Source organism: Podarcis muralis, chromosome 3 (assembly GCF_964188315.1).
Source record: "Podarcis muralis chromosome 3, rPodMur119.hap1.1, whole genome shotgun sequence".
NCBI classification, from domain to species: Eukaryota; Metazoa; Chordata; class Lepidosauria; order Squamata; family Lacertidae; genus Podarcis; species Podarcis muralis.
Genome location: NC_135657.1, coordinates 50256377 through 50271365, shown reverse-complemented (window position 1 = coordinate 50271365; position 14989 = coordinate 50256377). Strand labels below are relative to the sequence as shown.

The following is a 14989-nucleotide window of genomic DNA, read 5'->3' as shown; positions in this document are numbered from 1 at the left end:
GGAAAAAAGTATACAACTAAATTATGAAAACTAAAAAAAGGCTCCACTAGGAATGGCATTAATGTCAAGGCTCTGACCACACAGCAAAGAGAAGGGCAGCAGGAGAGGCTAAAGGGCAGATTATATGTTGGCTCCACATCTCCTTTCTGTGAGATATTGAAAATGGGATTCTCAGAAAAAAGAGGAAAATATTATCATGAGTCATTGCTCTGGCAGTTCTCCTTGACTGCCAGACTTACCCGTATTTACCCATCCACTAGGAATAAGTAATGATCTTATTCTCTGTTTGAGCAGCTAAATGGTAATGTTGACTTGTGAGAAACAAAATCTCATACCTCTCTGCCAAATGGTGCAAAAAGTTGAGCCTCACATGCAGTCTAAGCTACTAAAATAACTCCCTTCTTTTGGTCAGCTATGTAATAAAATGAAATAATTATGTCTTCTTCATTAAGAAATTATCTTGGCGTGGAATGTTATTCAACGAGCCACTTCTGGCAGTTAGTTCAAAACAGGAATCAGTAATCATTACAACAGATTAGCAAAAGCTATTAAAATCTATGGATCATAAAATAAATGTTTGCATGGCTAATGCAGGCTTGTATACAAAGTCCTTTTCCTGCTCACCTTGGGTGAGTAGGAATTGACTCTAGGCGATCAGACGACAACACTGGGAAAGATGGAGTTCCACACCCTCTAAGGTCATCAATTTACCAAAAAAGGACTAAGAAAGAAGTGTGTGGGCCGACTGGCTACTAAACAATATTTGCAAACAAAGCCTGATGAGAACAAGGGAAAATTCAAACTAGCACAAGCCAAATCATATTTAAGATTCACCATCATTACAGAGCAGGCTAGAGGATGCAGAATGTGCACTTTTCAACCTGTCCTAGGATGTGTTGGGAGGAGGGCTTTGAATCCAGTGGACTCCCACCTTCCCAATAGCTTTATTTCCTCCTCCTACCAGCGGTGGAGGAGGGACAGCTGCTAAGGTTTTAGTAGCTGCAACAAGGTGTCCCCCTCTGGAGCTCCCTCTGCTGGCAGAAACGAAGTTCTGCAAAATCCTATGGCCCTTGGGGGTGCCCTCCTAGAGACAATAGGATTGCACCCAAAATCATTTGTTGTTGTTGGTTCATCCCGTTTCATTTCACATGGATGCATTCATACTCCAATAGCAGCACGCAAATGGCGATGTGGGAGCAAGGTATGTAACCTTCTCTCAGATGCCCCCTTCCCTTGTGCTGCTATGGGAGCAAGTCGCATATGTCATCAGTTGCCATGTCAACTGATGGGAAATGAGGGCAATGTTGATCTGATAAAATTGTGGAATTCCTTAGAAACGGGAAGCCCTAAATAAAGAAGAACGTAAGAAACAGGCTCTAGATGGAATTCTGACAAAAGCAGTAGTCTTCAGTGAATTACAGTTTTTGACAGATTTTTTTTTTTAAATGTCTGGTGGTCAGAGGGAATTGCTACTCAGACTATAATCTGGTACTTTCTATGTACCAAATATGTCACAAAACTGTGCATTTGTTGTCAGAGTAATGGAGTATTTTGAGCACAGTTCCCACGCAAGCTACTGAACTGTTTTGCAATGCCAGGAGAATAATTGTAGGAGTACCAGAAGTATAACTCACCTGTTCTAATCTTATCTTTTTAAAGGACAGGAAGGCCTGAGGTTTTCTCACCTATCATTGAAAACATCTGCTCAGTTTCTTGCTGGGTCTTTACCTGTTTCCTCTCATGAAAAGCTGGAGACTGGCAGGTGTCAACAGACGGCAGCAAAGAATCTGTACTCTGAAAATAAGAGGGGAATCAAATGCTGGATTTCTGTTGCTCAGCACACACACAATTCACAATTTTATGATGAATTTATTAAATGCATAGTATTTTAAAATTTTACTTGCCTGCCTCAAAGCTGAAAACTACAAATAACCAAAAGAGAGAACAACACTGATTTATGGTTCTTGTTTAACTTATTTAGCTGAAAAGGCAGACGGGGAAGAATGAAGAATCTATTCATCAATAAATAGGGATAAATCTTATTTTTTATTAATATAATCCTAAACCTCGTAGCACGTTAGACTAGTCAAGGAACACCTGTTTCTATAGCATAAAAATATATGGACTTATGTACATTGTTTAGATATTTACTACTTAATTATATTATTAAAAATGTGGATGATGATTAGCAGCAGCTGCTGCTGTACTGAATTTGGAATTTGTATTTTTATATAATGTTGTTTTTTTGCTGTGATGTCAACCACTTTGAGATTTTCTAACATCAACATAGTATGAAGCAGCATACTAAAATAAAGTGAACAATAATAATATCTACTAGATCTTACTTATCCAGTGAATGATAAACCAGAATTATAAACTAGTGATTTTACTCTATTTTCCCATCTAAGGATGTTGGGGGAAAGATTTATACACAGGATTTACAGAGACTCTGTGTTCAAGATACATTTTCAAATGGATTCCTATATTTATAACTGTGACCAGGATTCACCTTTCTGTAGCAAACTATAGAAGGCAATAAAAAATATGAAATGACCAGAAAGAACAATGGGGTTAAAAAACATAAATCAGATAAATTAGCTCTTCTTGTTCATAGTGCAAATATATATATATCAAACTCTGCCTGGAAAAGTAATGCATTTTAATAGAAATTTGAATTAGCCCTGGTGCAAATGAAAACAGTCAAACTAAACTGATAGATCAATTCATTGGTCATTTCAGGACATGTGACTAATAGAACCCAACCATTCACAATCTCTATGGAGGCAGTGGGAATTCCAGTGTTGACTGCTGCTAGCCCAAACAACTAGGAGAAATCGGCCCACGTGAGCAGTAATTGGATCAGAGTGGCGATCGGCTCGAGCGATAAAATGGCTGTAGCACCTATCCTACCCCAGTGCTATTACCAACACTTCTGCTACGTGCCAGTTCCCCCACTTCCAGTTTGTTGCTTTAAACACTCTTCCAGTTGATCGAGGGAAATGTTACCTGGTCCTTTGCCATGTAGAAACGACACTTTTTCATCACTTTATTAATATTCTGGATATTTAGTGTAAAAATGCACAAACGTGAAAGGCCCAGGTGTTAAGCATTGGGAATAAAGCATCCAAAGTTCCCAGAGCCTTAGGAAAACGTTAGATGGAAACAGCAACAAAGGAAGTGAAAGGGAGTCGTGCATTTTCTTTCTGCGTTTCCTACAGAACATGAGGAAGGATGAGATATGTGGTGAGATGTATTAGCCCTCTTCACACAACCCACGATTCACATGGGGGCCACTTTCCCATGGTGGCTCCCACATGGCTGCAGCATACATGTGAATATTGCGAACCAAAGGGGCAAGGCCAATTGGATAGGTCTCTTTGCACTTCCGTGAAATCAGGGCAGCGATCGTAAGCGAGACAGAAAAAATAAACTGAGCAAGACTGCAAGAAAAATTAAGGTTTCAAAACAGAGATTTTATTGCATGTGTGACTATCACAGATTGGTTTTCTTTTCAGTTAAAGAATGCCATGCAAACTAATATTATTACTACTGCTATAAACAAATCAGGGCAGCATCAAATTTTGCAAAAAGGCTGAATGTGCAGCTAGTTTGTTCCTGACTTGCTTATACCATCCCAAACCGTGATGCCACAATTGTAACTCAGGGGAACTAGTTGGATTTTTAAACAAATTTCTCCTGAGTCGCAAAAAACAACTTTATTGGAAAATGTTTCACAAATTAAGTCCACAAGTCTAGGTTTCCTGTTACAACTCCTAAGTCACAAGACTGCTGTATCCTGATTCTGTACGCATGCAGGGACCATGGTAAACATCTTTGTTACAGCAGATTGTTTAGTTTAAGCACAAGACAGCTGAACAAAGAGAGGATGGGATATTAGTCTTCCTGATTGTGTGCCACATGTTGGCCATCTATTTTACTGTTGTTCTACAAACAATAAACTTCTCTTTGAGAAGCATCCCATATTCCATCCCTTCCTTCTACCTCCCCACCCCACATTCTACAAATAAGAGTTAAAAGAAACCCAGAAGTTACACAAAACCTATACACAACAACCCAAGCTCATCATGTTGTGATGCATGTAGTTTAAATTGAATTAATTTAAAAAAAAAAACACCAACCCACCAATATCTGATAAATGTGAAAATGAAGATGGTTACTGTTCAGGTAAGAGATGGCCGAAGAATGAAGGGTTGTTGTTTTTTTAAAAAAAATGTTTGTTTTTGCAAAAGATGCAAAAGAAAAAGAAGAAAGTTTTATAAGTTTTGAAGAAATGGCAATACTGAACAAGGACAGACAGGAAAAGAAAGAAGGAGGCATCAATGGGTTCCCAGAGTTGTGTTTATTTGGAAGACTGGGGAATGGTGATATTTGGAGTAGTGATGGAAAAGTATAAGGAGGGATGTATTCTTGTCTAAATTCAGACTGAGATTATGGTAAGCCATTCAAGAGAAAATGTTGAGAAAGCTGGAGACACAGAGACAGAGGCCTAGCTTTAGCTAATGCTAACCTTATCTTACACAGAATGAGATGAAAAAACAGATTTAGAATAGACCTCCCAGAACAGAGGGCAACAGGAAGAATAGATGCCGAAATACTTGGCCTCCTTCAAGGAGAGGGAGAAGTGAAGCAAGAGCTGAAGAAAATGTTAGAGAAAAAACTAGAGAACTGAAAGTTGATACTGACCCAGTTATACAAAAAGCATAGCTCAGCACGATGTGAATGAACACCAATGAACCCAAGTGAAAAGTTGGGCTCATATACTCTCCTCCACCCTGCAGGGGAGGACTTCTGATGAGTTTAGTTCTTTTAAAGAATCTCAGCTTGTTGTTACATTTGAACCAGGGATCCTGGCTTAAAAAGCCACTTTAGTAATACAGCTGAATAACCCATGGTTTGAAGCTGGCTTATTATGAAACTGGCCAGAGACCATTTCAAACCAACATCCCTGGTTTGAGCATAACACTAAGATTATATTCATTAAAAGTGGAATTAAACTCAGCAGAAGCCCGACTGAGTAGAAAGGAAGGGAGAGCATGTGAGGCCAGACATTTTGCTCAGGCTCATTAAAGCGTGTCCACATAGCACTAGTTCATGGTTTAGCAGTATGGAAGAATGTGGCTGTAATCACAGGAGCTCAAGAAGGAAAGACGTCATGGAATGACGGAATGATCAACAGCACAAGAAAAGTGGAGAGAGGATTTATACAATAACTCAAGGAAAATTTCTTAAATTCAGTTTCAGGGGGCTACGCTGAATCGAAGCCATATTGGCAAGCATTCATGGAGAGGATACAAAGCCGATCCAATGCTAGGAAACCATGGGGCAGCAATTTAGAGGACAGGAAAGCTCTAAGGATGATGTCTTAATGAAAAAGAAGTTATAAGAAGACATAAGTTAACCGTGGGGGGGAGGGGGATAACACAGGAAGAGATGGAAGTGAAGACACAGAAGGGAGCAAGGTGAACTCATTTGTAATGGGAGCCAGGAGAAGAACAAAAGGAGGACATTTAAGAAAATTCATACCAGATCTTATCAGTCTCCTTGAAGAAAAAAACAAGAATTTTAGCAGAGTTGCAAGAAAGGATTTAAATTGTTGTTTTAAACAGTTTTAAATTATGGTTTTTTAGTGTTGTAACCCACGCTGGGACCTTAGGGTGAAGCCTTCACCATGAAGGGTGGACAATTAATAACAACAACAGTCAACGATGTACAGATTTGGAGGTAAGAAATAAGTGGCATAGTAGATGATCAAGTCTAATCTTTGGCTCCCCTACACCATTTCCAGTAGAATCATTGTTCTGAACAACAGGGCAATGAAGAACTGGGTACAAAGACTGCACAGCTTTGATCCAGCAAAAAAGAAATATGGCTCTATACATCATATACAGCGAAAGGTAGGAGTCCAAAACTAACCAAACCTCATTTCAAAATTACAAAAGAATGCCAATGGTCAAGACAAAAGCAAGTCCACAAAACCAAACCAAATATCTAAAGGCACTGCTTGCTCTTTTTAAAGTTCTTGTTTCTAGAGGTGTGTGGATATGATACTTATGAGAAGACGACCACTTGTTTTGTTTTAGTTAGGATTCTTGCACTAAGCAGTCAAAGTGTGCCAGCACTGGAGTGAGCGATATTATCGGGTGTTAGCTGCAGCACTCTGATACATCCTTGAGAACTAGCACATCATTAGTGATGCCTTCACAACTAAATGTTCAGGCCCTAGGTCACAAGGCAGACCAAACCAAGGATGCTCCCAGTTCCCATCTAATCTTCACCAGTTAAAATAGATTTTTTTTTATTAAAGTTGTTTAGATGGCTTTTTGGCACTTGATTCAAACTTCTCAGTATAACTACTCTTCCACAGTGTTTGTGTGTTTGTGTATCTAGTTAGCTACCTAGATATGTGAGCAACTGACATGGTCTAGGACTTGAAATGTATTTCATTTTACAGATTAGCTGGGATCTACTTAACCATCTAATTAACAATTACTTTGCACTTCAGCAAATGACAGTGCAATATGGAAGACAACAGATGCTCTGAATATAATGATATAGACACCTATTATTTTCTGTCTTCTTGAACAGAGTATTATTATTATTATTATTATTATTATTATTATTATTATTATCATTATTACATTTACATCCTGCCTTTCCTCCAGTGAGCTGAAAGCAGTGAGCATGGTCCCCCTCCTCCCCATTTTATCTTCACAACAATCCTGTTAGACCGAGAGACAGTGATTGATCCAAAGTTACCCAGTGAAGTTCATAGCTAGGTGGGAATTGAACCCAGGTCCATCACTCTAACCACAACCTACAAATTGATCATACAAGTAGCAGAAACCAAATTCAAAAAACTGGGCAAGAGTGTGTTGACATTTGAATGAGTGCTATACCTTTTAAAAGCCAGTCCCACAGGCTGGGATGGTGAATCACATAGAAAAGAATAGAAAACAGACTCCAAAATACAAACTAAGCTCAGACTTGCACCAGATTTCTTGTGCTATATTGGCCACATTTCTCAAGAACAATATTTCTGAATGAGAGGAGGAAGAGGGCCTAACAGTACTTGGATTAAGATGGAAAATGACAAAACAGGCATACACACATACAGTAAATCACCCTAAAATGACTTGGGGAGAGAAGATTTCCTCAGCCTCCTTTGTCTATAATGTGCATAAATGGCTGGGGTCAACACGGATCTGAGGAGAATCAGTCTGGGTGAGAGAGACATCCATTGGTGTAATAATTATTGAGACCTGGTTACAAGTCATTGGTTCCAGTAAGTGAACATTTTCACTGCTTGTTGCAAAGCAGTACCAAATACTGCAGTAGATGGAGAAGATTCTGCAGGTGCAAGAGCTCTCTATGTCCAGCTTTTGCCCAGAATAAGAAAGGCTTTGCTGGGTCAAATCAGGCTGCACTTAATAAAACATTACATTTCCAGCAGCAGCCAGCCTGTAGTCAATGGCTAAGACTTGCCAAAATCAGCTGCTAGCCTTGCCACTGAGCTTCTAACCCCCTTAGTAGGAATCTGTGGTACGCTATAAGGCCGTAGCAGGTGGAGGGAGGGATTCAATTACCAAAATTAGTAAGAATCCTGGAAGATTTGCAACGACCTATTCAGACAAGTTATTTATTAGTGCAAACTCTTGCTTTTCCATTTGCAAATGTGGCTCCTGGGTGAGAATATTCCGCCCCACTCCTGCCAAGAAGTATTTCTCAACAACTCAAAAACATGTAGAATGAAGAAGAGAAGTAAAAGAGCAACTTTAGAAGTTGAGTATTATATGGCACACATGGGAAAGAATGGCTGGTTCCTAAATGAAAAAAAACCTCACTTTATTTGCAATGCTCACTCTGTTTATTTTCTTCCTCTACAGTTATTGGTAAAGAATAAATGCTTTTTAAAAAAGAGCAATGTCAAGATGCCGAATTCAGCACATATCAGAAAGCCATGATTTCAGAAACAAAGTGAATTAAAAGATTTATTATTATGATGATTCCAGTTGTTGAAAATATAAAGGTGGAACAGTTCATAAAATCACTTGGCCTCATTTGGTTTACTCACCTTGGCTACATAGGAAGCTGCCTTACACCGAGTAAGACCATTTGTCTCTCTAGGGTCAGCGTTATTTATAGCAGCTCCCCAGGATTTCAGAGGGGGGTTCTCTGTTAGCCCCACCTGGAAATGTCTGGGATTGAATCTGGAAACTTCTGAGTGCAAAGCTGAAGCTCTACCAATGAACTGCAAGCCTTTCTGAAAGCTAGATGCACATAGCTTGCTTTATTTATTTCTTGCTTTTAGCTCTCTTTCTATCACACTGTAATCGCCAATAAGATTTGAATTCAGTTCCAAGAGGCCCTTAGGCATTCCAACAATATAAAGGGTGCGTCTCCATTTCTCCATTTTATTTTCTTCTCACGTATCTGCGAACACTTTCCCCTGCTTCCCTCAGACACACAGTAATAAGGATTCAGCCAAGATATATTTGTCTTAGGCCAGGCAAACAGGGGCCCATGTGGCCTACCTTTGACTGGGGTAGGATGAAAGGCTAACAAGGCCCTCCTAACGGTTTGGTGACATCTCCACTAATCCTCCCTCCGTTGGGAAACAATTACAGAAGTCACCCAGAAGTACCTGCAGGAAAGAATTTCTAAGGCAAGTCCCAAACAGATTTCAGTTGCAGACCCAAAGTAAAACGTTTTCTTCGCATTCTAAATAATGTCGCGGGGTTTGTTGGGAGTTTCTCAGGAATGAGGAGCACTAATGGCATGGAATTTATGGATATCAGTACATGAAGATGTGATGATTTAGCTTAGGCAGATCTTTAAAGGGCAAGGCAAATTTATGAAGGATTAAGTCTTGTCAACAGCTGTTAGTCGTAACATTTTGGACCTGCAAGAAAATGTTGAAGTATGAAGTGCTTCTGTTCCAGACAGACAGCCATACCTTCCTCCAAAATACTCCATTCCCCCTCCCAGCCTCCCCACAACAGTGAGCATTCTGTGGCCACTGGGCTGTTTGTGGAGTCCCCCCTCCCTTAGTTTCCCCTCTCAATATTTTTGTACTTCAGCAAGCTTTCGAGACTTCCCCAAGCCAGCCAGTATCTCCTTGTTGAGTGGTGCTCTTTTGCTACATCAGCAATAACACCCACAACCTGAACAGCAGAAATAGAGGGAATGATGGTTAAAAAGAAACCTCCATATTCAGAGTGTATACGCCTCCCGGCACCTGGGGCTGGGGGCAATCATCTATCTGTCTCCAGTATCACCTTCATGCTCTGATTGTGGGCTTTCAAAGGTATCCAATGGCCCACTTTTCAGAAGCAAAATGCTGGGCCATGTGAACCAATTCACTACAAGAATTCTTATGTTACCAGCTTAGCGCTTGTCAAGGGTGGGAAATGGAGAGTGCTTCACCAATTCACTCCTTTTTCACTCCCCAACTATATAGCCATTCCTGAAGCCTCAGGGGGAGAAGGAGGTAAGAGCTGCTTTTCCAAATCTACCCTAATGCCCCTCCAAATTCCAAAATTTAACAGCCCTGAGGAGGAGGAGGGTAAATAACGGAACATATAACCCAGAAGCTGCATTCAGGGTTGGGGTGGATAAAGAGGTAATGCTGCCAACTCCAGCAGCTGGCGTGAGATACAGGATCTGCTCCCTCTAATTGCAACCTGTTTATTGTGCCCCTTTGATGGGCTACATGACTGTCTCCAAGCTCCTCTAAGGCCATGTTCTATATACAACTTTGGTGTCAGAAATGGTATCAAGCATCCCAGTTTGTGGTGACCTTGAAAATTTTGCTGTTCTCAGAAAGTATCTTATGATTATGACTTTTTTTCAGGACATGATCATTACAGTGGTACCTCGGGTTACATATGCTTCAGGTTACATATGCTTCAGGTTACAGACTTCACTAACCCAGAAATATTACCTCAGGTTAAGATCTTTGCTTCAGGATGAGAACAGAAATCGTGCAGCAGCGGCGCAGCGGCAGGCCCCATTAGCTAAAGTGGTGCTTCAGGTTAAGAACAGTTTCAGGTTAAGAACAGACCTCCAGAACGAATTAAGTTCTTAACCCAAGGTACCACTGTATATGCTAATGTTCTACCACCTTTATTCTGTTTGGCTTTCTTTAATATGCTTCAATCTTACACCAGATCATGGCTCCTTGGTCACCTTTCAGGGGGCATTGAGAGTCTCATGTTCTCTAAGCACCCATGTGATCATTACACAGAAATGTGAAGAGCTCAGCCATCCCTGCATCCTTTTTTCAGGGCACAGCTGGTGAACATAACACAGTTAAATGGAGAAAGACAAGGGGAGATGGTTAAGGTTCTAAGGCAAGTTTGGATCATTCTCCAACATTTTCTTCACTGCTCACCCTCTCTCCTAAGAACTCCTAAGTACATGATATTTAAAGAAAGCTGAGTTCTGGACTGTGGTATCTCTGTCTGCTGACCCATGAGCTCAGAAACTCCAGGATGTGACTTGGGCCACAGATTCTGCACAACATGTTTCACACAAGACATCTTCACATGTACCAAAACAGTGACCCATCTGGTGTTTCTCAGTTTTGAAACATTTCGCAATGTGAGACAAGTTGCTGGGTCTTGTTATCTACAAGTGACAAACATAATACAATAATATATAATATAGAAACATGTGTATATAGTATTAGCTGAACTCAGTTTAAATGAGCCAGAAAGATTTTCAGATGTTGAGCATATTAAAAGACACCTATATTTTATCACCACTCTTCAAAATCTCCCATTTATGTTGAAGAGATCAGCCAGAATCCAAATGGCTGTGCCGAGAGATTCCAAAGATGAAATATAGTTTCAGAGCTCCCAGTCACTGCACTCCACTTTTGACTATAGCTCTACCTAGCACCTCACAAACCACTCCTAAAAACCAAAGATTCTTGAAGGAGTAGATTCTTGTGCAATGCAAAGCTCTGTGATCAGAAAAGGAAACTAAGGGACCCTCCTGAGCGCCATGGTGGAAGCAAATGGCATTATCACACCACCTGCCCCTTTGCATCCTGACCACAGCAAATACTTCCTGTTTCCTCACCTCTGACAGGAAACTCTGTGTCATTGCAGAACACTTCCAGTCTCACAGAGGAAAAGGGGAAAGCAAGGGTTTAATCTGAATCAAGGTTCAATCAGGACTTAGCCACGGAACCTCTTGTTGATACCAGGTAATGAACAAGAGAGGGCACCAGAAGTTGTGTAGACAGGTGTTCCCTAAAACACACAGGCATCTAGGGATGGGAAGATGCTTCCAAGCTGGTTGTCCCACCACTACTAGTTTAAGAAGTTAAATACTGAGCAGAGCGCCCTGCACAAAGGGTGTTTTGTGTACACTTGTGCTCCCTACCCCATGAAAGCAATTGTTGTTCCCTGTTTAGGGAACTTTTTAGTATTTAATGGTGTACTGTTTTTAACACTTGATTGGGAGCCGCCCAGAGTGGCTGGGGAAACTCAGCCAGATGGGCAGGGTATAAATAATAAATTATTATTATTATTGAGTTATCTACTTATAAAAATGTAGAATATTGCATCAAAGGAGTAAATAACTCTTATGGTCATTTTAGGGAAATCTTCTAGCCTGGGGGGAGTCACTTGTGAATTATAGGTTGAATCCTTCTTAAGTAGACTTATTGAAAGCAACAGGACACAACCTGATATCAACACAGTTCAGGAAGCCAGAGATTTTACAGGACTATAAAATGTAGCTTCATTCAGATATGTAGAAAAGTTAAGGCCTATTTAAGCATCACATGAAGCATCTTATCAGAGAAATCTCCCACCCACCCATCAAGCTGAGTTAAGACTGCTGACTATAATTAGAAGCCTCATAAAGTAGAGTGCTTAGAAATACAAGGTTATAAACAGAAACACGTATTTGCTTACTTTTTTCAGGCTGCTACTGTTTTTAAAGCCATCAACAGGCTGGACTGGACTGGTTCTTGCTGAAGTTGACAGAGGCAAAGACTTTGTAGCTAACACTGTCAATTAAAAACACAAAGTATTTAAGTAAATTGTTTTTTGTCATTTGTTGTTGATTCTTTGTGATTAATAACTCAATTATGTATTACATATTACTAGCAAATTTGTATTTCCAGATGCCTATTGCTCTTGCTTCTTCACTGCAAAGTTTTGTTTTTGTTTTGTTTTAAACAGATTTTTATTAAAGATTTCTTGGTTCACAAAAGTATGTGCAATGTCTCTTTTTCAAGTTACATTTTCTACAGATCAGTTTCATTTGTTGAGACAATAGTATTACATTAGGAAGAAAAGGGGAAAGAGATGGAGGGGGTCATGGTGAGTGGGGGTGGAGTCAGGTGGCAATGTTTCTATTCTACTTAGTGCATGTGGGGGGGGGGGTTGTGTCAGTGTCACTTGTGGGGGTTCTCTTTACTATTCACCTGAAATCCTTTGGTGGTGAGAGAGGTTGGTGGTGGCCTAGGGTGTGGTTGTTTGTTTATGATTGTCTGTGGTGAATTTTATTTTCATATGCGAGTGGGGTGGGTGGGTGTTTTTGGATCAGGTTAGCCATATTGATTTGTATGCTGTTGGCGAGTTCTTGTTGCTGTCTTGTTGGGCTGTGTATGTGATAAAGGGGAGCCATACAGGGGTGAAGGCGTCTTCCTCTATTTGTCCCCGTGTCAGTTTGTGGGACGCGGGTGGCGCTGTGGGTAAAAGCCTCAGCGCCTAGGGCTTGCCGATCGAAAGGTCAGCGGTTCGAATCCCCGTGGCGGGGTGCGCTCCCGTTGCTCGGTCCCAGCGCCTGCCAACCTAGCAGTTCGAAAGCACCCCTGGGTGCAAGTAGATAAATAGGGACCGCTTACTAGCGGGAAGGTAAACGGCATTTCCGTGTGCTGCGCTGGCTCGCCAGATGCAGCTTTGTCATGCTGGCCACGTGACCCGGAAGTGTCTCTGGACAGCGCTGGCCCCCGGCCTCTAGAGTGAGATGGGCGCACAACCCTAGAGTCTGTCAAGTCTGGCCCATACGGGCAGGGGTACCTTTACCCTTACCTTTACCAGTTTCAGTTTATCGGTTAGTTTTTCTAGTAAAGCTGTTTCTCATACTATTTGATACCATCGGTCCATTTGATACCTGACAGGTCTCTCCAGTGTCTGGCTATGATGTTTCTGGCTTCTGAGAGTAGGTGAGTTATGAGCTCTTTATTTTTTTCAACTTCACCCAGAATACACTTTTAATGTACATTAAAAAAGCACTCATCTTGCAAACTGTTTTGCAATCCAAATATACAATAGCTTGGAAAACAAATAGTTTAGAAAATGAATGCTAATGTAAAAAGACTACTTAAACCTAGAGTTTCTGCATGGCTCATCTTTACAGTTTTCTTACTGCTTCATCAATATCAGTAATCTGTTCCTTCAACTGGCTCCGCTATTCTGGATTTAGAGAGATACCTTTTCTGCCAGGTTGCGTTTCACCTTCTTGATACATCCAGTATTCTCTAATATCAATTAGGACTTTACCTTTAAAATCACGAACACTGATATATCTCATTTTACCAATCTGAAATATATTCTCATCTCTGTTGCTACTTTGCTTTGGAGCTTTCACCAGTCTTCTGTTTCTTCACAGGCTTTTCAGGCACTGCTTGTTTTTTTCTTTTTCACCTTTTTGTCAACTTCACCATCCAAATCACTGGCAGATGAGCTTGAAGACACAAGTTCTTTTGATTTCGGCATTGTTCCACTCAGAGCCCGCTGCTCTCACTGCCTTCCTCTCGGCTTGCCTTTTTTATCCATTATGAGTTCTTTATGATGTGAGTGGGCTTCACTGCAAAGTTGAATCTAGAGGGTGCAGTTTCTAGGCTAGAGCAGCCAGATAGGAGAAGGCCACTTTTCTCCTGCCTGCAATTTTCCTCCTGGAGCTCCCTCTCAGGTGGGGTTCTAGACTCTGCTGTTTTTGGTTGTACAATCTCAAAAACAACACCCCCCCAAAAAAACCCTAGCTAGAATAACAAAACTGATGGGGGGGGGCTGCCAAAGGAAAACGTCATCATCAGGGAAAGCAGTTGTTCAATACAAGTGTGTACTTGGGGGTACTACTCTGATCTGAATGAATCTGCTTCCCACCAAGTTCATTAAATCTACACTGTTATCTATGGGGATGAGACATTTTTAGCTGTTCTAAAATGAAAACATTATAAAGATACTCAGCTTTTTGCCTTTATATCTGGAAGCTTTTCTTTGAACTCTGAACCATGAATGCCTGCCTGGATGAGTTTCCAAAAGTTTTCACTGTCTTGTTGGTTCTTTAAGATTCCAAGTTTAGTTAATTCATTCTGCAATCCTATAATCTTAGGAGAGAATGAGAAAGAATAAGAGAGGCATATGGACAAGCACCAAAACCAAATCTAACACGGTTTATTTTATCAAGTATCACATCTTGAATTAATCAGATACTGAATCATGGGAACTGTGATACTTTTGGATATGCTATTTATGGTGGACAAAAACTGCTGGCTAGACTGGATTTTGCAATGCTTGTAACGAAACCAGAAGCATATTGCTGAAATATGTGTTTCCTTCTAGTATTCTTTGCAGTTTATGGTATATGCATTAGCTAAAAAGCAGGGGCACAAGAGTGTCCTAGTCCCACTGTGGCCGCTTACTTGCCTGCAGATTAAGGGCATCACATTAGCAGGATATATCTGATCCCTGTCAATTTAACAGGATTTGCATTTTATGTTGTGTGCTAAATACAGAAGTGGCTTCTAATTGAAAGCAAATACAACTTGATTTAAAATATTGGTTTTAGGCATACAGCTTATAGTTTGTTTTAATATACCAAGACAAACTATAAGCTGTATGGAGTTTGTTTTAATATATCAAGACAAACTCCAGTCAAAAAAGTTACAACATGTAATCCTTTCTTAACTGCATCTGTTCAAAGAAACTTTTATTTACAAATTTAC

General features: G+C 40.4%; 1 protein-coding gene and 1 pseudogene across 6 annotated transcripts in view; both read right to left on the bottom strand.

Annotated features, from left to right (window-relative positions):
- LOC114594324 (uncharacterized) overlaps positions 1-14989 on the bottom strand; it is a 56202-nt gene that overhangs the window by 16027 nt on the left and 25186 nt on the right. For all 6 annotated transcript variants that reach the window (XM_028723874.2, XM_077925837.1, XM_028723871.2 and 3 more), the window contains 3 exons: positions 14233-14371; positions 11946-12040; positions 1729-1794 (listed from right to left, as the gene is read on the bottom strand). In XM_028723874.2, the coding sequence (XP_028579707.2) occupies positions 1729-1794; positions 11946-12040; positions 14233-14371 (300 nt within the window). The remainder of the gene's footprint in view (positions 1-1728; positions 1795-11945; positions 12041-14232; positions 14372-14989) is intronic.
- LOC114594325 (activated RNA polymerase II transcriptional coactivator p15 pseudogene) lies at positions 12444-13835 on the bottom strand (annotated as a pseudogene).